At 44.5% G+C, this 26,912-nt stretch overlaps 1 protein-coding gene across 1 annotated transcript in view; it reads right to left on the minus strand.

Annotated features, from left to right (window-relative positions):
* Nucleotides 1-1,292: 1,292 nt before the first annotated feature.
* Nucleotides 1,293-26,912, minus strand: part of CHRDL1 (chordin like 1) — a 118,845-nt gene continuing 93,225 nt past the window's right edge. Inside the window, 6 exon segments of the mRNA XM_026014863.2 lie at nt 1,293-3,703; nt 6,838-6,927; nt 8,958-9,125; nt 15,073-15,267; nt 18,692-18,860; nt 26,002-26,069. Of these exon segments, the coding sequence (XP_025870648.1) occupies nt 3,573-3,703; nt 6,838-6,927; nt 8,958-9,125; nt 15,073-15,267; nt 18,692-18,860; nt 26,002-26,069 (821 nt within the window). The 3' untranslated portion in view covers nt 1,293-3,572.

Below are 26,912 nucleotides of genomic sequence, written 5' to 3' on the forward strand. Positions count from 1 at the left end.
TTGACTCAGGGAGTGATCCCAGGGTTTGGGATCGAGTCCCACATTGGGGACCTGCATGGAGCCTGCTTCTCCCTCTGCCTGTGTCTTTGCCTCTCTCTCTCTGTCTCTCATGAATAAATAAATAAAATCTTTAAAATAAAATAAAAACTAAAAAGAAAACCCAAAAACTTTCCTTTGACCCCATAATCCTCCAGCTACTTCTTCCATGTAATCTCTCTACTCTCTGTAATGAAGCTTCTCCAAAGAGTGGCTCTAACTTCTGTCTCCAATTCCTCATCTCCCCACTCACTTCTGGTTTCTGCCCCCATCAGTCCCCCAACATGTCACCACCAGTGACTTCTGTGTTGGCTCACACCAGTGCACACTTTTCTGTCCCATTATCTGACATTTTAGTGCTCTTGGTTTCTGTGATAGCACACATATAATCGGTATTAGGGGTTTGAGGGAACTTTGGATCAACATAGATGGCAAAACTCTTAACCTGCTCCCTATACAATTCTGCTACGGAGCAGCAGACTGAAACTGAGGCCCTCCTGAAACCCAAGTCAGTGGCTTTCTGTCCCCAGTCCCTTAAATGTCTTTGCCTAAAGGGGATGCCAGAAATCAATGGCCATTTTCAATGCGATGCCCTTCTTGAACTCATCCACGGTCATAAATGAACATAGGCTACTCACTGGATGTGCTCTGGCTAAACTAAGCCTCACCATGCAATTGCAGGCGAAAGATAGTACTATAATTATCCCCATTTTATAGACGGGGAGACTGACATGGCTGGGAAGCACAAAGTTGAGATTTTTAATTTTTTAAAAAGATTTTATTTTTTTATTTTTTTTAAATTAATTTTTATTGGTGTTCAATTTACCAACATACAGAAAAACACCCAGTGCTCATCCCGTCAAGTGTCCGCCTCAGTGCCCGTCACCCATTCCCCTCCAACACCCGCCCTCCTCCCCTTCCACCACCCCTATTTATCCATGAGAGACACATAGAGAAAGGCAGAGACATAGGTACAGGGAGAAGCAGGCTCCCCGGGGGGAGCCTGATTCGGGACTCGATCCCAGGACCCCGGGATCATGACCTGAGCCACTAAGCCACCCAGGCGCCCCCAGAGCTGGGATTAAAACTGCTGGCGTGCTGACCCCAGAGTCCTCACTCTTACCAGAGGATGCTACAGTGGGAGAGAGAGGGTGTCGAGCTGCGTGCAAAACGGTCAGGCCCACCCATCACTTGCTACCCAGTCCAAGGTCAATACCAAGCCAGAGAGACAATCACTCACATGGCATTCCTGCAGATGATTTTTCAAAATTAACTTTTTTATTAATTTAAAAATCCAGAAATACAGCGACTACATAAATAAGTACCCTATTTAGGTACCTGTCCTGTGAGAAGAGCGAAAGGCTAATACTGTTATGTTACTCTGGTTTACACGAGTTAACTAGAAAATGGCTACGACTGCTAAATTGTGCTTATGGTCTTTATTGTTCCAAGTGTTTATGATACAAATAAATACAAGAAGAACCACATCCATTCCTTTCCTAGCTACAGGTGGCTCGGCCTCTTCTCCCTACTGTCCTACTGCCTACACCAAACGCTGGAAGGTTTCTCCGTTGGCCTAGTACAGCTCCCCAGCTCCTGCTTCCCACAGTACTTTGTAAAGGTGTGTCCCAGCCCCTGGGGGCAGAAGTCTATCTAGGGAAGCTCTCTGGGTGTTCCCTTATGGTTGAGATTTCAGAGAACACCTGGGTGGGAAGGCTTTGGGGTGAGTCATCCAGAAGGGGAAATCACCACTTTGCTTCGGGATCCAGTCACTTGTTTCCACACTATGGAAATACTGCCACCTCTGGGAGGGAGGCAGCAGCTACTAAGCAGCCTCTGCAATAATGCTCTGTGGCCTCTCAGCCCTGGGTGTCCTCCCTCCCTTTCCCACAGAGACTATGTAGGAAAGGTTGGTAAGAGGCTTGTCTCCTGAAGGCCTGGCCATGAGGCACCCCCGTCTCTTATGAGAACAGATTCCTTTATGCCAGGTTGCCATAAAGACCTCTGCATTTTTCCCTCTTGGTGTCAACTACAGTAAGGAAAACACTGTTCCTCTTTCCTGCAGTCATGGAGTGGGAATATGGGATGTCTGCTTCCTTAATACTTCTGAGTACTCATTAGAGTTCATTCGTGCCTCTCAGAAGGGATGAATCTAGAAGGCCCACTTGAGAGCCAGGTGGAGTTTAGAGTTTTGCCACAAAAATGATTTCTAAAAGCCAGGCCTCAGAATGGATAAGTTCCACTCTGGTATCCAGCTGCAAATTGACATTTTTGGAGCAGCCTTCCCTAGGATTCATGATTCAAACCCCTGCTTGGTGGATGAGATGAGAATGGTATTAAAGTTTAGAACAAAGATCCTAACCAGAATGTCCACCTCCCCTAATGAGCAATAATTCTTCTAACTGAAGAGCCAATAATCAGAAGCTTGTGGGGGACTGAGCCCTTTTGCAAAGTCAAAATGAACTCCTGTAACTGGAGAAGAAGGAACCCTGCCCTTTTAAGGAGATTCTAGAATGTAATCATTTAACCTAAAGTTTTGGACTACAGACTCTGGCATCAAGAAAATGAATGAATATTGAGCTATTCGTCGGTGATTTCTATGGACTTGAAAACACAGAAGGTTACCTTGTGGACCCTGAGCCACCATTTTCTTCAACATTTATTTTGTCTTGTGTGGACTCAGTTTCAGAAGATTCTATCCCAGTTCTAACTTCTTTATGGGGGCCTCACGGGCTCAGGGAAAAAAGAGAAGTGTAGCACTAGGGAAAAGTTATTTAGGGCTTCAAAGTGAATGTGGCCATGAGATGGTGTTCTTATTCTTCACCTTGCCACCATAGTTGGTGATGGTGGCAACCACACCACTGACCCAAGGGCAGAGCCTTTTGCTCACAATTCCTTCTTTCTCCTCCTGGGTACCCACAACTTCCAAGCTACCTGGGAGCCAGGCAAGGAGGGGAGAGCCTGTGCTGGCTTTGCCTCAGAAGGAAGGTTGCAGTTTAGTGTCTGGTGTATGTGTGTGTGTGTGCGTGCATGTGTGCGTGAGTGTGCACGTATGCATGCGTCTCTGGGTGGATGTGGAGGGGGAATTATTTTTTTCTTAAAAACACAAGACATCCTAAAAGTCGAAGAGTATAATTTCATACACATATTTTCTCTGTACTACACAAATCCTACTAAGCAAATTCTTGTCTTTTTCTTTCACTGGAGTGACTTTCTAGATAGAAACCCTAGGGTTTTGTTTACTCTTTAACCTGTAAAGAAATGTGATTCTCCCAGAAACTAGAGCAGTGCTGTGGTGTTCTATCCTGCTTCCTCCCACAAATAATTCGAGACTCTTCTAGTCTCTTTGGAGGAGATGTTTAAGGACTGACACACCACTCCACATAAAGGAGCAAGTTATACTGTGCATGGCGTGGATAATGAACTGCATTTGAGTTTGGGGTTTTAGGGCACTGGTGACTTAAGCAAAATAAGCCCGCAGTCCAGCTGCAGCTTCAGTTTTTTTGCTTCACCCTCTCCAACACCATCTGTCTCGTTTAACAGTGGCCTTTTTCAGACCTCTCCAGGTACAAAACCTTGACCAAATCTTCAAGCTCTGTTCTGCACACACGACTTGAACACATCTGGCTGATCTGAGCTTCTCCTTCGGTGAATATCTTCCACTGGCCTACAAAGCAAACACAAAGCAGCCCAGAGATGAAAGAGGAGAGAGCAGAGCCAATGAGGAGTGTAACCAATCTACCCCATCCTTGCAAATGTCATGTGGTTTCAAGCAGAACAGCCCCCAAAACACTTTTTGGGGAACAGATACGGACAACAGGCCGAGGAGTGTTCAACACTCAGTATTTTTAAGAACGCCACGAATAATACATAACTTCCTCACAAGTTGAACCGAAATAGTATTCTTGGAATTTTTCCAGTATGTTTAGCATTTGCAAAATGCTCCTCTATCAGGTCATTAGCTATTTAGGTAGCTGATTTGGCCTCAGGTCAAATAAAGCAGTACCTGCGTGTTACTGAGGCTCTGCTTACTTTTTTGGGGCCAGATACTAGTTTAGGGGACCTGATTATTTACCACTCTTTTCTCTATTTGTGCCACCCCTGGCTAAAAACTGTCCACCTGTTTTCCTCCATGCTCAGATGCTGTCTTTACAACCCCTTTTGCACCTCTCACTTCACTCCTCCCCCCAGTGGCTCTCTCTTCCATTCCCTGTTTTCTCCTCTTCCTCCATGGATGTGTCTATGCATCCAGCATGTCCTTACCAACTTGCCTCTTCCCCATTCCGTCATGCTAGTTGAGCAAACATTTTGGAGTGCACACCCTGTGCTGAGCATTGGAAACTACTCTAGATCCTCTCTCTTCTGGACCATCCCTTTTCTGACTTTCCTGATCCTTGGGTGGCAAGGTCTTGGGTGGCAAGGTCCTGCTGTCATCTTGCCACGGCAAATAATCTTTGTAACAAACTGCCCACCCTGGATATCCTCTGTGGTCTTTTTATTTCTGCTCTCATGGTGTTACAAGCTGGGGAGCTCCTGGTCCAAGGTCAGCGAGCTCCTCTTAATCCAGAACCTATTTCGAACCTCTTTTCTTTCCCAGGCCACAGGAGATCATGACCCTCTTCCCTTACAGACTCAATTCCTCTGCTCCTTCCCTTCTTCCTGGGATCCTTCACTTTTCTCTGTTCTCTCCAACTCAACAGGAAAGAAGGGTTGAACAAGGCACTGGCTTCCACGGAAGCCCTGCTGTGTGTCAGGATCTGATAGCTACATGGGAGGAAGGATCAGGCTTATTTTGCTTTGTCCCTAGGTGACCCCACAGGATCATCTCATTCCCCACTTCCTTCAGCTGCACACAGGTGGAGGTACACGCCATCTACATTCGTTATATACCCCAAATTCTATTATGGACAGAGAATTTATTTCAATCATCTTTTGAGCCGCCTTCCCTCCTGGTGCCCAGCACAGTGCCTTGCTCATGGGACAAACAAAAACGTGTTCTGTGAAATTACTTGGTAATTTCAAAAGTCACATCATTGGTACCAAATCCTAGATTCTGACCCCTTTATTCCTTACTCACATGTAAGGACTCCCAACCCCCACCCCCACCTCATTTGGATTCTCCTCCCATTCAGTTTATGGTCTTCTGTCCCCTACAGAATAAACAAGTGACCTCATCAACCCTATTTTCAGCTGCCCATAGGATAAATTCTGCTCAGATGGCCTTTAAGTATTTTCATCTAAACATGTTCCGAGTGAAACGCATTCCCCCCCCCACCAGTACCTGCTTATTCTCCAGTTTCCCATTAGCTAATTACCACTATTCACCAGGTCTGTAAAGTTGTTATTCCTGGAGTCATTCCAAACTCCTTTCTCTCTTTGTAATGATCCTGATGATTTAGCCCCAGAGTTGTCCCTCATAGTGACCTCTGTTCCCTGTCTCACTGACCTAATACAGTGTTAAGAGCTTTTTCTTTTTTTTTATAAATTAATTTTTATTGGTGTTCAATTTACCAACATACAGAAAAACACCCAGTGCTCAGTTCTTTTTCTTTTTTTTTTCTTTCTTTTTTTTTTTTCCTTTTTTTTTTCTTTTTCTTTTTTAATGGTATAAGAGCTTCCTAATTCAGAGTACCACCAGCTACTCACCATGGGAGTTCACTTTTCACTCTGCACAGCGGGACTCCTTTCTAAAAAAAAACAGATCTGCATGCATCCTGCACTTGCTTAAAACACTACCTTGGGGTTCTCTGGTCTGGAAAGCAAGCTGAACTTCTCAGCATGGCATACTGGGCTCTTTGGAATATGGCTTCACCAAAGTAAATTTGTATTAAATCTATATGATAGCCAAGAGACTTCTTTCCAAAGCACCATTTTCATATTATGAGGCCATTTGTAAGTCTGTATCAACTATCAATGCCACTTGCCTTCTACATGAACGTCTCTCCAGTTTCTTCCAGGGCCACCCACTCCCACATTTGTTTGCTCCTGAGTTAAGTTGCTCCCTCTCCCTGAATGGATGCCCTGACCTGTTGCCCTATCACACCCTTCTCTTTCAAAATATACCTCCTCCAGGAAGCCTTCCTTGCCTAAGCCCACCTGGCTCTCATCTCATTGTTCCTTGCAGATTTCCTCTGAGTGCTTAGGTATTTAACTCTTCCGACCTAGATTGATTCATAGAGAAGGCATCTTCGTGTTCTTTCTTGCCCACTGGCAATCCCTGTGGATAGAAATTCTGGGCCTTGTATTCCTTCACAAGTGCTCCCCACCCCCCAGGGCCTAGAAGTATCTAGTCCTTAGGCTGCATCCTGTGTAGAAAGAGGGAGCCCTGCATGTATGCTTGAGTGGCCAGATGCTTTTAGAGAAACATGACCGCTCAGGAGGCAGTTCCAAAGAGTTGACCAGAGCTTTGACGAATTGGGATGCGTTCAACTTCTCTCTGTCTCTTATCCCCACCACAGAAGGATGTAGCCTTCTGGATGTGAAGTCTCTACAAATGTTACCAACCCAGGAATCCTGTGAACTTTCTCTGATCCTTTTGAGACTCTAGGGTTAACAGTTTTCATTAAAGATAATCAGGGGAACCTTGACTCGAGGTAGCTTATGCTCAGACTGCATCTGGATTTGTATTCCTCAGGTCTAAGCTTTTCAGTTCACGTTCAGGCACCCCCTCTGCTGCTGGGTCCTCCAGAGAAGAGAGAGAACATTAATGGAGAAGGCAAAGGGACTTTCTTTAGGGCTACACTACATCAAAGGCTGGAGGCGTTTTCTGGGGAGGAGTAAAGAAAGGCAGGTACCACTTACTCAGGGTTGTTCTGGTCACCAGCTTGAAGTGATGGAGTTCCTCAAACATCCTTTTGGAGATCTTCTCAATATGGAAGTGCTGGAGGATGCCTGGGGCCAAGTGAAAAGTGCGGCAGGTGGTCAGGCCCTCTCTAACTGGAACCACCCCCCCCCCCTTTTTCTGCTTGGGTTGAGCATATCATCTCATTACAGGGGCTTAGGAGCATCGAGCTAGGCTGTGTAATGTGCTTAACCAGGAACTTGGATGACTCCAGGGTTATAATTGACTCCATCTGTTTCCTTGGCTCATTGGCCTCCCCCTCTGGTTCTCCGGAGGATAGAGATATGGAAGATAGTGTTGCTGACCATGGGATCCCCCTCCTGGGAAGAGCCACACAGAATCGAGCATGGGTGCTGGTGGGAGCTTCTAGAGCCAAAGGCAGGATTGGAAATTCTGCCCTCACCCCAAGTCCAGGTAGATGATGTTCTTGCCAACCACTGGGCTGCCCTTCTGGCCAGCAGTGAGAGCCAGCAGTGGAACTGCAGACAGGTTGTTTGTGTAAATGGAGAAGCCATCCCTGTTCCCAAATTTACCGAAAAGCGTATTTCCCTTTGGGAAATATTCACAGCTCCTTCAGTGTTCCCTTACAGAAAATGGGGAAAGTTAAAATAAGGGGGCGGGGAGGGCACCCGGTCTCAACTTTGCCTGAAAAGCTTTTATCGGCGTAACACACAAGCTGGAAAAATGGCCTTGCAGTTAAGGAGCAACAAGCTACCAGCCTACTTCATCCTCATGTCTAGAGAGGGCAACATAACTGAAGCCTGGATTTTTTTCTGCTAGCCAAACACTGAACAAGAGGTCATCTAGGTGCTATGCTAGCAAGCTGAAAGACACCCGCATGCTTCAAGGAGGTGAGCGATGTGAAGCAAAAAATACCAGGTCCATTGCTAGGGAAGCCAACAGAAGAGGGCTTAGTCCTAGGTGACCAGTTACAGAGGAGCTAGGGAATCAGAGACAGAAAACCAACATTCCTAGGTATAGAGCAAAAATAAACACGGATGAGAAACACAGGTGCATTCTAGCATATTTTTAAGGGGTGTGGAGGAACTCGCTCTTTTAGGTAAGAAAAGTTGGGGAAAGGGAGCCAAAGAAGCCCTACTAACACTCGAGCAGTTGTTGCTCAAAGTATGGTCCAGGTGCCACCTGAATTAGAATCACTGGCTGTTTGTGACATGTTGGGGCACTACCCAAGGCCTACTGAATTCACAGCTCTTGGATGGGGCCAGGTGAACATGTTGTAAACCAGCTCCCTTGTATGATTTCGAAGCACAGTAAAGTTTGAGCACTCTCAAGCCTTATGCAGGAGCCAGGAGAAAAAGGATGTGCTTTATTTCCCAACTGAAATCTTACCTCTTAGATTTCTAGAAAACTTGACCAGACTAGATCAACACTAGCCTCATATCTGTGGGATGGTTTGAAGAGCTTGCTATGGCAGTCAGCTGAGTAAGCAGAAAAGGAATTGGAGGGACATAAAGACTGGGATTGTCCCTTTGGTGAGACTAAATCTTCTTGAGGGTGGGGATGATGTTTTCAATGTGTCTTACTCCAGAGAACACAGCATGCTTTGAGAGATTAGCCTCGCACCACATGAATGGATTTACGTGTTGGTTGAGCTTCGTGTCGGAAAGAATGGTAGGCTATAGTCTGGTAGGTTGTGATCTTAGCTACACATTAGAATCACCTGTGGAGCCTTATGAACAAATGCTTATGCCAAGGCCCCATTCCTGGCCGATCAATTGGCATCTCTGGGGATAGGGCTCAGGCATTTGGTATTTACAAAAACCTCTCCCAGAAGATTCCGATGTGCACTCCGAGAGGAGGAAGACTCCTCCAGCCTTTGTTGGTATGAGAAAGACAATAAACCCTAAGGGTCGATACTTTACTTTTTGGACAGGTCCTAGTTGAAACGAAAGGTCATAATCACAAACGTGTTAGTCATGTGTTAGTTTCTGAGCAATCAGGAGAACTGAGCCAAACAGAAGAATAGTTTGAAGCAAAAATCAAGGTAAGTCTTCCCCTCTTTTCCTGTTCCTCCAACCCCTTACAAAAAATGACAAGGAATTAATATTGTCTTGCTCACCTTTTCGAATGGTCCAAACGTGGACCTCTACCTGAGGTGGTCTCTCTGTCTCCAGGGCTATTTTTCTGGTGATCTCCCCATCCTCCATGAACACAGACTCATACACAGGCATCGTTTCTTCTCCACAAAAGTAGCCCTTGCTGTCAAAGTTTTGGCCTGGAAGGTCTTCTGAAATCAGGAAGCAAGCAGAGGTTCACAATGGCTTCCAAAACTAGAAGCAAACATCTGCATTCAGGTATCTCGTTGTTCAGAACACCTGGCACTTGTCAAACGTGGACAGTCAACAAGAGCCTTCTCACGGGGATAGAAATCCCACCTATATTTCCTTGGCTCAGTTTAGGCCACCCTGTAACAGCCACCAAATCACAAAGGAACACATGACCTTCCATTTAAGGCCATATGGTGACAGAATCCAGAGCTCGGCAGAACACTGACCCACAAAGTGTACTGGATCCACCCCCTGCCACTGCTCCCCTGCCCGCCACAGAGGAGTAGGCCTTCATGAGGAGGAAGAATGTGGCCAGGTACAAATCTCTTAGGCATTTCAGGGTATATAGGATTTTCCATGCTGGGTCCAGGTCATGGTCTGTTTAGCTCGGTGTTACCAACAGAGACCCAGGGAATGGGCTGACAGAGCGCTTTGGTTAACTTCCCTGACATCACTTAGGTATACTTAGAAAAAATGACACTCATTTATGTGCATATACTTGCCCAAAGGATCTATTCAAATTGGCTTGACATTTGTGAATGCTCTTTGATTTGTTTGTAAGGGGAAAGATAATACCAGATCAACACCAGTGCCAAAACCTAGATGTCAGATTAGTCATATGTATGCTATGCCAAATGAATGGTTGGGACACACACACACACACACACACGCACAAAGACTGGTCAAATCCCTCAACTATGGATCATTTAAAGTATAAACTAAACTGCTGTATTTCAGCTTCCAGGCATAAAGATACCAGCCCCCTCATCCTTCCCATTCTGCTCCACCCTCCTCTTTCCTCAGCCCCCAACCAAAAATAAAAAGTTTCTCTCCTAGTTGGATTATCCATGAGTTCAATTTCCTTGCTGGCTTCATGGTCAGCACCCTCTTCAGCTGTGTCTTTAAAGTATACTCAAGTCAGAACAACAAAGAGAAGCCATGGACAGCCTGAAAACTTTGAGTATGTGCAGAAGTCACCTGTAAGATTATCTGAGGAAACCACTGAGAGCTGGGCGCTTTGGATCTGTGACTTCAATTAGGGAGACTTGTTAATAGCCAATTGGATGCATTTGAACCAGACGCTGGAATCAAATTGCTATCGTGCATCTCTCACTGACCTGATTAGCTTTCCCACCCTCACCAGTATTCTGGCAGTGTTTAGGACAAAATCAGTCTTCTCTTGATGATTCCAAGTTGGACTACTCCGTTTGCAGGTCATCTTAGAGCCAAGCTTCCTTTCTCCTTTTGTCATTTTTAATTATTTAATTGCTCAATGGGCCAGCCTTTTTTGATGTATTAGGTAATTAAGGGATGTGTGCTGGCACTTTTCATAACGTGGGAGAAGTGGGTCTCTGGGTATACAGGGACCTCTATGTATGTATCACACTTAGAATGAGAGCTGAGGGGATCCCTGGGTGGCGCAGCGGTTTAGCGCTTGCCTTTGGCCCAGGGCGTGATCCTGGAAACCCAGGATCAAATCCCACGTAGGGCTCCTGGTGCATGCAGCCTGCTTCTCTCCCTCTGCCTGTGTCTCTGCCCCTCTCTCTCTCTCTGTGTGTGACTATCATAACAAAGAATGAGAGCTGCATTCAGTTTTTAATTTTTTTACACCATGGGGTGCCTAGGTGGCTCAGTCGGTTGAGCATCCGACTCTTGATTTTGGCTCAGGTCTTGATCTCAGGGTCATGGGATAGAGCCCGGCGTCAGGCTCTGCGTTCAGCATGGAGTCTGCTTGTCCCTCTCCCTCTGCTCCTTCCCCGCGCTCATGTGCTCTCTCTCAAATAAATAAAACCTTAAAAAAAAGTTTTGCACCAGCTTAATATTGGCTACAGCTATAACTGCTAAGTGATATCCTTGATGGCACTGTAAATACCCATAATGTACTGAAAATTCTCCCAGTGTCCTGAAGAGTCATCTTACACACCCCACCAAGAGCTTAGTTTGTTCAGGAGAAGGGCTCTACAAACAAGAAACCCCATCAGTGACTCAACCTTAGTTGGCATTTGAAAATATTGAGTAAACCAAATGTGTCTTTCAAGCTACCCAGTGGGCAACATCCTCCTCATTCCACACCCTTCACTTCAATGTGTTTTCTAATTGCTTCATGTTCACCTCGTTTCATTTCCTTCCAAGGAAGCCTGCTATGTCTCAAGTCATTTCCATCCATTTCCGCTTCCCTGAAGAATGCTTGTATCCCGAGCACTCCAGAACTAAGAAACTGAGAAAGCATTTCCTTATGGAAGTGGAGAGGACTGGCGATGTATTATCCCCACCTAGGTAACTTTTAAGTCTCAAAGAGGTGTTTTCTGCTATAAACCAAAAGAAGTGTGTAATTTTGGGTATTCCAGACATCAGGGAGGTGTAGTGAGGGCGGGAGAGAAGTTGGAGAGCCTTCAAGGAGTAGAAGTCCTACACAACACTGTAGGTGACCACTGCTGTGCAATGCCAGGCTGGCCTCTACCAGAGCAAGGGCAAAAGAGAAAAAACCTCACATCCTTTATTTTGGCCTTTGCTTGTGACTGGAGGAGCTTGTGATCATTTGTTATAATGAAGCTTTTGGATGGGTCATCAGTGAATTCTATTTCTCTCTTTTCCCTTCTCAACACAAATAACTGACTTTACTGTTCTTTTTTCCATCTATCTTCCTCCCTCTTCACCCTTTGTCCCCTTTTCTCTGTCATGTGTTGTTTTCTAAGAGGCTGGTGATGTTGTGATCTTTCCCTTTCTCGTTGCTTATACTGCTCGGGACTTCAGTCAAGTATCCCTTCTTCAGAGAAGCCTCACCTGACCATTCTTTTGAAAGTGCCATTCAGGGACATCTGGGTGGCTCAGTTGGTTGGGCGTGATCTAGGGGTCCTGGGATCAAGCCCCATGTCGGGCTCCCTGTTCCGCAGGGAGTCTGCTTTTCCCTCTCCCTCTGCTTCTCCCCCACCTGTGCTGGCTCACTGTCTCTCTCTCAAATAAATAAATATTTTTTTTTAAAAGAAAGTGCCATTCATTGTCACCACCCACCCCCATTTACTGTTACCTGATCCTGCTTGGTCTTTTTCACAGTACCCATCACAATGTAAAATCACCTTGTTTGTGTTGTCTTTCTTTTCCCTATAGGATGTAAGGATCAGGCTGGCAAAGGGCCTTTGTCTGGCTTGTTCATCTCTCTCTCTACTTGCAGATAGTAGGCACATAATATGTATTTTCAGATTGAAGGCACAAGTGAATGCATGTTCCCTAATGCTCCGAGGTTTCTGAGTAGCTGGAGCAGGTGCCCTGGCATCTGTGGATAATGACTCCATTAGGCAATGTGACTATCAGGTGTCACTCAGTTTGCCGATACTCCTGCCTTGCTCACTGAGAGACAGGCACACAGAATGGGACAGAGATTCTCACTTTCCATGTTGCTCTCTAAGTCCTGTATCTATCTCTACCCCCTGAGCAGGGTGGGAAAGTAGCTCTTCTAGAGAGAAAGGTTGGGTCAACCAGACTCTTTGACATATTGTGGACTGGGATTCTGAAGGGCAGTTTTTTAAATAATAACTTATTCTTCTACCTACAAAGGTAATAGACATTGTCGAAAATTTTGGAAAATATGGATAAACCAAAAGAAGAAAATGAGAACTTTAATCATCCAAAGACAGCTACTGTTAACAGTCTGTGATATGCCCTTCCAGCCTTTTTTGTCTAAGTGTATTATACAGGCTTGCTTTTTTAACGCAAGTGGAATCATAATATTGTTTTGTAGCATGCTCTTTGTACTTATCAGATATGTCACAAACATCTTTCCATGCAATTAAATCTTGGCCTACAATGATTTTTGCTGGTCGTAGTATACAGCACAGTATTTATTTAACAATTCTTTTTCTATATTCAGTTGATGTGTTCACTTCTTGTTTGAATCACCCGCATCCCTAAAGGCCTAAGCATACGATGAAATGGGATTTGGTCTGAAGGTCTGAGGTCGAAATTGCAGTACTGTATAGTGGGAAGGATTTACCTTCCCTGTGGTAGTTTAGATAATGATTAGCTTTTGTCTGAAATTATCATGCTGTATTACTTATATGACTGTAGATGTTCCACTCTTGACCAAAGAGAAAACTGTGTTGGTGGAATTACTCCTAAGGGGCACTAAAAGGTTTGAGGATCCAGTAAGATTGCACACTTGGAGGTCGTGATAGGTTACTGTGGCTTGGTAGCCCTCATGTCTGTATCATGCTCAGACTGTACTCTCTCCCTACCCCTAATGAGTATAGTTCCTCATCAGATCTAATGCCCCAATTCTCTACTCCAGATCAGATAGGTCCTGTCTTCCCTATCTACATCTTACCCACTGTTTACTGTGGAAGATGAGGGCCATTCCACTAAGAAAGATTTTGTTTGTGCCACAAATAGATCTCATACTTTAACGTGCATGGGGATCAACTGGGGGATCTTGTTAAAATGCTGATTTCTGGTGCAGTCGGTTTGGGGTGAGACCTGAGTCTGCATTTCTCACTAGCTTCCAAGTTCTTCTGGTACACAAACCAAATCTTGAGCAAGGCCATAAACTACCTATGTCAGAACTTCCCAAACCTGTCTGCACATTAGGATCACCTGGGGATGTTTTCAAAGGGCTCCCTCCCAGCCCACACCTGAAATCAATGAAATCATAATCTCTGGGAATGGGACACAGGTATTTTTAGAAGCTTTCCTGGGGGTTCCAATGTGCATACAAGTTTGGGAATGACTGGCCTACATGAAGATGCTCAAAAAAATATGCATTGACTAAGTTCATGTTGGCCTGCTGATCATAAGGAATTGCCTAAGTTGAAGGAATATACGATTTAGTTCTCTGCCTACCTTGAAAAAGTTTTTGGTTTTTCACCTGTGTTTACAAAAATGCAGGTAGGCATAATAAATGATAGATTAATTCATGTACATGGAATTCATTCACTCCTAGAATGCTGGGAGCTGGAAAGACCCTAAGAAATCATCCATTCTAACCCTCTCATTTTGCAGATAAGGAAATTGAAGCTCAGAGAGGTGCAGTGACTTTTTCTACATCACACAGGAAACCAGTGGCAGAGCCAGGATTAGAATGATGGATCACCAATTCCCTATGCTGTCAACTCCAACACTACAGACTATGTTTTTATCTATATCGTATGCGTTAAAACCACTATTTAATCCACTTGCTTTTTTTGTTATCAGTTCATATCTTCTACTGTCCTGGAAAAGACAATGGGCTGTAGGTGACCTGACATCCAAACCTTGATTTTTATTATCGATTTGTGGACTCAGGGCAGGTCACTCAATATGCTTCAGTTTTAACTTTTATAGAGCAATAATAGTATCATTATAAAACTGTAGCGTTAGGACAGGTGCTTGGAGATTAATTGTTCTAAGCATACCATTTTAAGGAAAAGCTGATGGAGGCCAGAGCAGATCTGTCACATTTCCAAGGTCACACAACAACTTCACTCAGGCCCAGAACCCACTCTCCTTCCACTCTACCTCACCTGCCTCCCATCCTGTCTCAAAAGGGTCACGGATGTGATTGTGCTTGATCAGTTAGATAGTGACATCAATGTCAGGTGCTACTGCTCTTCTGTATAATCCTCATAACCCAATTTCTCTGCAATTTAGAAAAGCCAGGCTTAAGTCTGGCGCTTAGGGCTACATGGGGCCAAACGTTTAGCAGACATAGGCACCCCTCCCGGTCTATTTCTGAGTAGTAAATTTCTTCTAAGCAACAATCTTATCAGCCCTTCAAAAGAGGGGGGGAATGAAGTTCATTGTTAGAACTAGTAACATTGAGATGATGTGTCAGGTTGATTAGGTTTCTGATGCTTAATGAATACTGAGAAGGACTCTGTGGGGATCTCAGTCAACCAAAGGCAGGGCTTCCAACCAACGCACCTTTTGCCTTTTTACCTGGACACACCTTGCAGCATTTTCCATCTATTTTTTGAGGATACTTGCAGGGGTATCGATTGGGGCAGTGGATTTTCTTACACTCTTGCTTGGTGACATTACAAGTGCACAGCACACACTCCACAATGCCAAATGCCCGGAGGTTTGGGTGCCAGGACTCGCCGTGGGAGTAGGTCTTTCCATTGGAAACACACACTGGAAGAGAACATAGGACTGGAAATTAAGGGCTGGGGAGCTGAGACGGGCCCCTGTGCTCAGAATGTAAGCCCTGAACCCCTCAAGACATCAAGTATCCTTTGTCCTTTTCATGGCTGTGGATGTATGTTTACAGATCAGCCTCTGTAACCAAAAACAAACACAAAAACAACCTCCCCACAAAACAAAAAAACCCAGCTCAGTTCCTGTTTTATCATTAGCAACCATTCAGGTCCTTCAGGAGCAGCCTCTGGGTGCTCACAAGTGCCCAGCACATGGTGAGCAGTCACTAAATGCTCTGAAAGTGGAGGAGTGAAACAATGCATGAAAACAGAGTTCCATCTGCCCTGGTTATCTGCAAAGGAACCTCTAGTAGAATGTAGTGTCAATACCTGCAATTTCATAAAAGATCTGTATGGCCCAAGTGGATATGCTTCTTGGTATAAAAATTTCCCAGAGATATTGGCTGCCAGGGAGGCCAGTTGCAGAAACTATTGCTCTTCCCAAAGGGCCAGTATTTGCAGATCCTGAAGCAAATCCTTTCAAAATATCAAATGTTATGAGAATCTGATCCACCAACACAGATGGATATGGAGTTAATGGAGATGGCCTTCTGTCTGGCATGGGAAGGAAGGCACTAAAATGGGATCAAGAGGGAAAGGATCATGAAGGAGCCTTTCATGCCTCTAATCTCCAGGCAATATCCTCTGTTGCCCACCTCAGTGGCTATAGATTCCACTACAGTGAATCACTACCTGTCCTACAGGTAGACTTTGGTGGTCTCACATTCGTTGGGTGGGAGGTGAAGTCACTGGTGCCATGTTTTCTAAGGGGCCTTGCGAGAGCAAGTATCCTAAGAGCTGCAGGCAAAGAGGCCTATGAAGGGAAGGGGCCATAGGAACATCTGCCAATGCAAACTAACCAAAACATATCCAGCTCCCACTGTAAGGCATGGGGCTAGGCTCCAGGATAAGAACTATATTGGGCTGCAAATGGGGAGGGCTGAGAATAAGTTCTCTCCCTTTTTGAAAGTGCTGAGACATTCTGGAGATTTTAAGCCATGGCTGGGACTGGGTGTGTTTCTCATTATTCCCATCACCTCATCATACCCAGGGAGACCTGTCAGCATCCTGATCAACAATGTCTCTAGGGTGGGTTGTATCACTTAAGGCAGGGCTAGGGTGGGAGAAACAGCCCCACTTGGGGCGTTTCTAGGAACTGATCTGGCTGTGAGACAATGGCCTCAGAATGATGAATCATTGGGCTAGTTCTTTCTCATCAAGTCCACTGGGTCCCATTTGGAAATATGGATGATGTCGGCTGCCTTTTCCTGTCCTTTGCAAGTACTGCTAGAGTACTAGGCACTCTCACAGGTCAATCCATGCAAAGATTTCCAAGAACCAAGAACCTAAACCAGTGAAGCTCCCAACCATACAGGGAGCTAGAACAGGGACTTGACACGTGGACTTTGAGGCTCAGGGCCATGGATGGAATCACGTGACAAGACAGGCCAGATGTGTTCTCTCTCCTGCCCCTACCCCTTCTCTCTCCTCCAAAGATAGTGACACTCCCTTCTAGACCATGTGACCAAGTGGGTACCTAGTCTGCTTCAAGCAAATTTAGGCAGGGGTCAAGTTCAAAATGGCAGAGTCCTATTACTTCTCTTTGACTCAAGCAAGGGACCAAGCAGATATGTCTCAGTGGAGCATGTCTGTTAACACGAAAGCTACGGAGAAGGGCAGGTAGGACCTCCGGTGTTATATAGCCAGGATCACTCTCCTCTAAACATTTGGGCTAAGGAAACAATATAGACTGGGTGAGAGCCTACACTCTGAGATTTAAGAGTGGGAGGTCAATGCTCTAGTGGGAAAGGATGGCTTCTCCCCACCAACAAACTCTCGAGATGGTTTTGAATCATCCAGCTGGGGCACTGAGGGTTGGGAGTGGGGGCAAGTGATTCTCCAGTAACCTATAATAGGTCAGGAAAGAACCAATGCATCCAAATCAATGAGAGCAATAAAAAAATGTAAACCAGCTGGGCCTTTGGTAGGACACACAGAAAATCAAGGGATGAGCCTTTGCCTGAAATGAAGAGGCCTCTGGAAATTATGGGATTTAGGATTTTCAAAGTCCATTTGCCCACAGGTTTTTTTTTTTAAGGCTTTGAAATACTTTCAGGGCAAATGGAATCTACTGGAGGCAATTTAGGATTGAAAATCAAACTGCATCTTTACCTCCTACTCCTCCGCATTTCATAAATTTGTATCAGAATGCCTCAGAATTTAAAAATAATACACTTCAAATCAAACCCAGATCGATAATAAATACTTCCAATTCTTCTAATACATCACCATTTTTTATTAAGAGTTTTATTTTGCATGTTCTTCTTTTAAGCCTGTTAGTTTCCAAAGCGATTCAATGTTTTTTATCTGTAATCTGAAATTTACATCTAACTCGTAACAGATGTGATCAACTAGCTTTGGTTTGACCAGCTTTGTTGAGATTTATAGTAGGGGTTCTTTGTAACGGATTGGTTTTCACCCGTGTTATTCAATCATTTGGTTTAATAATTTATTACTTTTAACCCGTTCAGAGAACCAGCTTTGATTTGTTTCTCCTTTAAAGGAAACAAAACATGTTTGTGGTTTCATAAAAAGGAACCAGCTGAGCTCTTGCTCTAAAGAGCCTAAAAAAGTAAGAAGCAGTCAATTGTTTGATTGAATTTCTCCTCCCCCTACCCCCACTACTGGGGTGGAAGTGGAGACTGGGGAACTAGGCTCAGGAAGGTCTGGGCCACGGACGTGTGTGGGTGCCTGCTGCAGCCACCTGGTCGGCTGAGTGGGCTGCGTGTCCCTGTTAACCTAATGTCAGTTCTCCTGGTGCTTGGCCAGGATGTTTCTGGATTTCTTACTGGATTACTCATTTCTAACGACAATCTCCTCATATGAATTAGAATCTCTGAGCCTAGGGCCCAGAATATGTCTCATGAGCAAGAGGCTGGGGGAGAATCCTGGGCACAGAGAGGTATGAGAATTACTGCTTCTAAGGCACAGGGTTAAGAGCTTCAGAAGTGTCTGGCACTGAGTATCTGTGAATATCAAGTGCCCAACTGGAAAAACAACCAACCTCTCATTCTATTAACCAGCCAATCCAATCCAACACACTTTCCCCCAGTGCCCTGCGACCCCCTAGGGCAACTGAGAAAACGCTGGGCACTGCATTAGTTCCCTGCTTTTTTGCCTTTTGTCCTAAATAAAGACAGACTCGCTTTGAAACTTGATGGTAATTGATGCTTGTGTAACTTTCTGATATGCATGGGAGACAAGGCCCTTTCCAGGTCCAGCCCTCCAAATACAGGGCAGGGGAGGGGGTGCGCTGTGGTAGAACTGCTGTGGATGTGGTACAAAAGGAGCATGCTCCTTACCTTGGCCATGCTTGTGTTTGTTGTTGATGACAATCTGCACAATGGTGCCCGACGCTTGCTGGGAATCCATAAGAGCTCCTCGGTGACTTCTGGCCCCAGGAAAGCGGGGCAGACCTCCAGCCTGTCGGCTTGGTGGAGGGTCGTAGTGGGAACGGTGGTAAGAATGTCTCTGTAAAATGACAGGGCACATTCAGCTCCCCAAATCTGCCAGAGGGAAGGCAGGAATAGACTTATACACAGCTAGAGTCCATCTGATGACTTCTAGCAATGAGCTTAGCTCTGATCTTAAATGAACTACACATCCACCCACACTGGTAGCAACACAGGGATGTGAAATAAGAGCAGCCTTGAGAACGGACTGAGATTTCCCTCTCTTCTTGCCGAAGACTGGGCTAGCTTCATAGACAAACCTCAGAGGGAGCAAAGAGCCAAAGAACGGTCAATAAAATGTCCTTCCCGCTCCCGAGAATCTCATACGTAAGAATTAAAGTAGCAGCCTGCAACACAAGGGCAGAATGGGACACAGGCCACAGAAGTAGGAATTGCTGTGCAAAGTAGGAAGAGAAAGAGAACTGGTTGGGGACGGTTTGTGACCTGGACCATGAAGGCTGGACAGACTTTTTGCAGGCAGAGCTGGTGAGGAATATTCCAGGCAGTGATTCCAAGTTGAGAAGGTGTAGCAGAGAACATAGAGTCCATAAAAGGGAACAGTTGAAGGATAACATTCCAAAACATGGGCTGCAGCCAGATCAGGGAGGACTTTACATGACAGGCGAAGGGGTGAAGACTTTATGTGGTAGGCAACAGAGGTGATGGTGTGGGAGCCTTTATGGGATTTTTTTTAAGGTAGGGAAATCCTCAGAATTGTGTTTCCAAGCATTGATTCCGGATCATGTATAGGGTAAACTGAGCAGGAGGAAGAGATGGGACCCTAGGATAGTCCAGATTAGATGCACTGACACTAAATGCAGCCAATGGCATGAGATTACATGGCAGAGTAGAGATACCCTAGACATGTTGTAGAATTGACGGTATATGACAGTACCAGGATGTGAGCCAGAGGTGAGAACTTTGTTTTGCTCACTGCTATATCTCCAGGGCCCCAAACAGTGTCCAGCATTTAGAAGGGGCTCATTAAACACTTGCTGAATGAATGCCATGGTCCCTAATGAAAGCTGAAAATCTTATAGTCCAAATGATGCAACCATTGCTCTCTTAGCGAGGGTTCAACACATGATGAGCCCACTATTCTGCTACCCACCCCTTTCCCAGGAGCTAAGGGAGCATGAAGGGAGAGGAGGATGGAATGGATGAAGACTGGACCCTCAAGCAAAAAACCATATAACATTTTGTTTTAGGGGCAAGTGTTAGGGGTAACACTAGTGGGACAGGAGACCCACTAAAAATCTTCCACAGGCAATTAGAAAGATGCTTATATTCAGTGTTAGAAATGGCAAGGGGCCTTGAGAAGGTAGTTATAAGATCCTCTGACCCCACCATCCCAGAAAACATGTATTACAGTTATGTCCCATAGACACACATGTCGCAAATGTAGCTTTGGGAATTATTATTACTCTCTTGTGGAGGGAGGCACTGGTGGGAGAAGGGGGGAGAGAACAGGAGCTGGCATAAGAGAAAGAGAACATAATTCTGTCAATCTAGGAAGAGTCCATGCTGGTGCATTGCTATGAAATCTCACACAAATAAGAATTTGCATCAATTGATTATCATGTACACAGATGGGATTCTTAGTGCAAATATTTTTCATTCCCACAATGGCTCATGTGTCTTTTTCACTCACATTCCACCAAGACCGTTACAGATTGTTCTGTCCTTTCTGGAGTTTAGCAAAGTTTTGCCAAAGGAACACAGAGAGGACAGTTTGGCTAGTGGGTGTCCTACCAATGATGCTGAAGGAAGGGAGTTCACCGGGGCTAGAACTTGAGAGAGAAAAGGTCGCTGACCCAAAATGAGCTGCAAGTACAAGAAGTTCTCTGATTCATGAGGGTGAAAACAAAGTGAAAAGCTGTTCTTCGGTACCAGGCACTCAGACCCTGGACATTGGGTAAGGGCAGAAAAAAAAAAAAATTCAAAACCAAGAAACAAAACAAAACAAATTAAAAAAAAAACACCACAAGAAACACAACACAAAAAACCTTAAAGATTTTGATTAGCTCTCCAGAACATCCCCCTATTCAAGTCTTTTATTTTACAGATGGGGAAACCGAGGCCAGAGAGGAGTGGGGTTTTTTATTCAGGGTGACAGTGAAGATTGAGATTTTGGAGATGGCAGGAGAGTGAGATTGGGGGAGAAGACAGGAAGAAAGGAAAGAGAAAGTGGGAGAGGGAATGTTGTGGTCAAGCTCAGCGGCCTGCAGATGGTTGGCTAAAAGCTTCTCCGAAGAAAATATCAAAGTCTGCTAAGAGAGAGGCGCCTGTGGGTGTAGTCGGATAAAGTATCCAACTCTTGGTTTCAGCTCTGATCATGAACTCGGGGTTGTGAGATTGAGCCCCATGTCGGTCTCTGTGCTCAGTGGGGAGTCTGCTTGAGATTCTCTCCTGCTGTCCCTGCCCTCTCCCACCCAAATAAATCAATAAATCTTAAAAAGAAAAAAGTCTGCTAAAATACAGTGTTCAGAACATAAAGACTCCTAACTCGGGGAAACGAACTAGGGGTGGTGGAAGGGGCGAGGAGGGCGGGTGTTGGAGGGGAATGGGTGACGGGCACTGAGGTGGACACTTGACGGGATGAGCACTGGGTGTTTTTCTGTATGTTGGTAAATTGAACACCAATAAAAATTAATTAAAAAAAAAAGAAAGAAAAAAATAAAAAATAAAAAATAAAATACAGTGTTCACAACCTGGGGGTGGGGGTTTTTGATTTAAGGGTAATGGCTCTTTTAGAGTTGCTCCCCTAAACAAAGGAATGAAAGAGGCTTACCATTCTGACCATTCTGACCTTGTAACTTAATGCAAGGGAGAAAAAAGACATTAAGGCCTTGGAGTTCTAAGTGAAACTGGAGCTTATCTTCAAACACAGCTGTGAAGATCTGGCTTTGAGAGAGCAGGTCAAGGTAGAAATGGCCATATACCTATGCTTTGTTTTATTCTGTTCAATATTTTGGTATTATTTGATTTCCTGACTTCAGTGCTGGTAACTCTCTCAGGCATTTTTTTAAAAGATTGATTGACTGACTGATTGATTGATTGAAGTAATTTCTATACCCAACACGAGGCTCAAACTCACAACCCAGAGATCAAGAGCCACATGCTCCACTGACTGAGCTCTACCAACCAGCCAGGTACCTCTATCTCAGGGTTTTGAAGTAGTTCTCACACACTTCTTTTCTGGTGGTGGAAAATCCCATTATAGAAAGTTCCCCAGGAACTTTTTCCTTACTTGTCCTAGGTCTAAGATGGGAGGGTTTTATTGGCAGAGATAGGAAAATAGGACAGTTCAGGAAAAGCCTTCAAAGGGACTTCAGGGCTATGAATCTAAAGTTACCATAAAATAAAAAGTTTAATTTTAAAAAAAGGTCTTCGGGGCATCCAGGTGGCTCAGTAGATTATGAGTCTGCCTTCAGCTCAGGCTCAAGTCATGATCCCAGGGTCCTGTGATCGAGCCCTGCTTTGGGCTTCCTGCTCAGCAGAGAGTCTGCTTCTCCCTCTCCCTCTGCCCCTGCAACCCCCACCCTGTGCTGTCTGTCATAAATAAGTAACTCTTTAAAAATGTCTTCAGAATGTGTCATGATTCACACAGCCATGAGCACATTATATCTTCATCACTGGCACTCTAGGACCATCCCCACCTGAGAGACCCTTGGGCCAGTTTCCTTCCCAAACCATTGTTCTGACAATGTGAGTGAGACATGGATTTCTATCTGTTTCATATTGTTTCTATCGCTAAATCTTTCCTTTTTCTAATGGTAAATCTCTGAGTAATCTATTGGGGGCAAAGTCAGAGTTTGGCCTTTGTCCAAAACAAAATTCGGCTTGCTTTCATGTTTTGGCTTTATGACCTGTGTCTACTTCTCCCTCCCTGTAACACACACAGAAACACATGCACACACACACACACACACCCATGGTATTAGGACCAGTGCATATGAAATTATGATCCAGAAACCAAACAGAAACCACTTCAGGTTTTTACAAAAGAGTTGTAATTGAGCCACTGGTGACGGGTTCTCCTTCCTGTGGACTTCATAAAACTTGGTAAACTGATGGTTTTCAGCCCACTTGGCAAAATAAAGCAATCCTCTGTGTTTCTGTCAAACTAAGGTTTTTGATGGTTTCCTGTAAATATGAATGGTCTATTAAAGTGACAGTCTACTGAATTGGCAATGTGCTGTTAGTGCTGCATTAAATTTTTTTTTAATTTTTTAAGATTTTATTTATGAGAGACACAGAGAGAGGCAGAGTCATAGGCAGAGGGAGAAGCAGGCTCCTGAGCCAAAAGCAGCTGCTCAACCACTGAGTCACCCAGGTGTCCCAGCGCTGCATTTCTTGATCCCATAGAGAGCATTAGGCCTGCAAAGGATATTCAGAATGGGTTCTCCTACCTTCTAATTTTCGGCTGGTCAAGAGCCAGCAACAAGTTAGAAGGCTCTCTCTCTGATTTGGGACAAATTTCTGTGCATTCACATTCATGAAAAGCCCCTCACATACATTTCACCCTGCCTTCCATACCCATTCATTCAAAATAAATTTTTGGGGGGCCTACTGTGTGCCAGGTACGTATTTTTCTAGTACTACAGATGCTCTTTATTATTCAAATCATATCCCACAGTATCTACCCCCTTTTAGAACAAAGGAAAATATTTATTTATAATAAAGTGGAACCATCTGGACATTTTGTTCTACCGGGCCCCAATGTTTGTTTCTAAAGATAGGTCTCAAACTCCTTTGAAAATCAATATTTCAAGGCCCTGCATTCTATACCTGACCTCTTTCTGCTACAGGAAGTATGGGATTAAGCTCAGTCCCATCACTGGCAGTTTCGGAAGAAGGACAGACAAGACTGCAAGACAAGGGTGGAGCTGGAGGCAGCATAAAATGAATTCAGGAAGAAAGGCAAATTAAGGCCTTATCAGCAGGACCACCAACCTGGCCTCAACGCTTAGCAGATAGAGCTAGGTGGAGAAAATCTTTTTAAATTTTTTAAACTTTTTTTTAAGTTCCAGTTAGTGAACTTTCAGCCCAATATGAGTTTCAGGTGTACAATATAGTGATTCAACACTTCCCTACAACGCCCAGAGCTCATCACAATGATCACAAATGCCCTCCTTCATCTCCATCTCCTGTTTCACCCATCCTGAGGATCCAGAATCACTGGGAAACTGGGAAGCCCATTCTCTCTTGCAGGAATGCTGCTTTTTTTTTTTTTTTTGAGATATCCAGAGTATTGTTCTTCACATTCCCCCAACCCACAATCCTTCCACACTCATTCAGAAACAGCAAGGTCTAGAAAATAGTAGGAGCAGAGAATAAAGCAGACATCATTTCAACTCCCTGCTGAGGGTGTGCTGGTGAGCTGGGTATATGCAGGTCAGAAGTGGCACATGAGACAACCAGGACACATGGACTAAGCAACGCCGGGATGTTTAGACTGGCTATTTTATTACATTCCTATCAACACTTTCCTCACACCTGCCCCCCTCCCCATCCTCAGGCTTGCCATATAATTCCCTAGACTCTGGCCTTCTATACAATGCTTGTTGAGAACTAATTCCACAGGTTTTAAACAATCATTTTTTTTTAATTTTTTTTAATTTTATTTATTTATGATAGTCATACAGAGAGAAAGAGAGAGGCAGAGACACAGGCAGAGGGAGAAGCAGGCTCCATGCGCTGGGAGCCTGATGTGGGATTCGATCCCGGGTCTCCAGGATCGCGCCCTGGGCCAAAGGCAGGCGCCAAACCGCTGCGCCACCCAGGGATCCCTAAACAATCATTTAAACGTTATATACTGCACAACAAATTGATGCTCATTGAAAAACATCCAATGATACAGAAGAGATAAAGAAAAAAATCACGCTCTCCCTTTCCCCCTGCTGCTTCTACCTCTCTGAGATTATCACTCATAACCTATTGGTATCTGACCTTCCAGATCTTTTCATATGCATTCAATTTGTGCAGGCACACAGGAAATGACAGTATGAGTTGCACCCTGCACCTTGGTTTGTTTACATAATATATCTTGGGGATCAGGACACCTGGGTGGCTCAGTGGTTGAGTATCTGCCTTTGGCTCAGGGCATGATCCCAGGGTCCTGGGATCGAGTCCTGCATCAGGCTCCCTCTGAGGAGCCTGCTTCTCCCTCTGTCTATGTCTCTGCCTCTCTCTGTGTGTCTTTTAAATAAATAAATAAAATCTTTATCTTGGGGATCCCTCCACTTGAGTACACTTTTGATATCTTGCATTCTACTTAACAACAGCACCATGTCCCACAGATTGGGTGTGTTCAACCAAGCCCCTATTACTTACGTTTGGGTTCCTTCCACTGGCTTTGCTCTTATAAAAATAATGTTGCACTGAATGCCCTGTATACTTTTTTGTATAGGGGTTCAATCAATACCCATTTATGTACCATGAATGCCTTCATACATTTTGTGTATTTTTATAATCCATCAGTATGATGAGATTCTTTGAATTGGAACATCTCCTTTTCAGATTTTAAGAAGTTCAAGGTATTGCTGTACTTAGACATATGTTTTGGAGAGAGGGATTGCATTTTGCCAATTACTTTGAAATACACAGGAACAAGAGATGCTGTTGCTATACACTGAACATAGAAATGGGATATTGCAGGGTGGGGAAGGAGTGTGTAGCTGCTACCTTTTTTTCTCTTGCTGCTGTATGACTGAGAGCCTAAGGCTTAGGAGAGGCTTTATGGAGACATGTCCACAGTACCTCTGCCTAAAGAATGGACAGATCCACCTTATAATCCCATAGAAGCTCCTCTGTTAAGGACTATTGAGGACAGAGGCAGTGACCTGCCTTCCATCCAGAAGGCAAAGATTTGGCAAGCTAGCCCAAAAGGCTATCAACTTCCAATCTAGATAAGGGGTACTTAGTGCTGGGGCTGTGATTTTTTTTGTGCCCGTGTCCTGGCCCTAGTTACCAAATATACAGTGGACTTACATGTTTTGAGATTGGTGATAATATCATTTAATTTTCTAAGGCAAGGGAAAGAGAAATGGTGTTATAAATGGGCCTTTTTATGGAGTTCCTAGGATAACAGCCATGGAAGGAGAAAAGTTTGGCCTGGTGCTGCGGGGTGTTGAATTATTTGAGCTATTCACACTTACTGCTTCTCTGTTGGCAGGTTGCCGGAAGATATCACCATCAGAATGTTCCCACGACAATTCTCCATCCCCTGTTTATTGCAAAATAAAGAAAGAGTCATACAAACATAGAAGGGAAAACCGTCACCCTTGTGACCTAGCAACATTTTTGATTCTATGATCCCAAATTTCTCCAGACATTTTAACTGTTGTTAAGATGGCTATCCTTCTGTGTGCTGGGGGGCTCGGCTGGTTGGGCGTTGGACTCGATTTCGGCTCATGTCATGATCTCAGGGTCATGAGATCGAGCCCTGTATTGGGCTCTGTGATGGGTGCAGAGCCTGCTTAAGATTCTCTCTGCCCCCCCTTCTCTCTCTCTCTCTCAAAAAAAAATGGCTCTCCTTCATAAAGTGACCCTGAAAGATTCCTCTCTGGGCCTGCCTCATTTTTCAAAACAACTCTGAAGAAAGCTGCCACTTTTCAAAAGAGCCGATCGATTCACATTGCACAAAATTTGGGAAACAAAAGACAAAATAATCACTTTCCACTGTAATAGAGCTGTCAGCCTCATTTTTGCTTATCTTATCCAGTGACAGTTAAGTATTTTGCAGGTCATATTTAACCTGTGTTTAAACTACCCTTACAAAATAAGAGATTCGAGGATTTGGGCTGTTATAATTTGTTAAAATCACCATTATGTCTCTGGAAAGTTAGGCCCTGGTCTGAAAGTTAAGGTAAGACTTGTGGTGGCTGGAATATTTACATAACAGATATCCAAGATTTACTCCTCTTTTTTTGCCTGAGATCACTTCCCCCTGGTTTGTATGTCCATTCTTTGAACAGTGAACTACTTATAATTGCCTCACTGCCAGAGTAACTGGTTTGAGGAGGAAGATCCGACTTTTAGTCTTGAGAACAACACACTACAGACAGTG

This window comes from Vulpes vulpes, chromosome X (assembly GCF_048418805.1).
Source record: "Vulpes vulpes isolate BD-2025 chromosome X, VulVul3, whole genome shotgun sequence".
In the NCBI taxonomy this organism is placed as follows: domain Eukaryota; kingdom Metazoa; phylum Chordata; class Mammalia; order Carnivora; family Canidae; genus Vulpes; species Vulpes vulpes.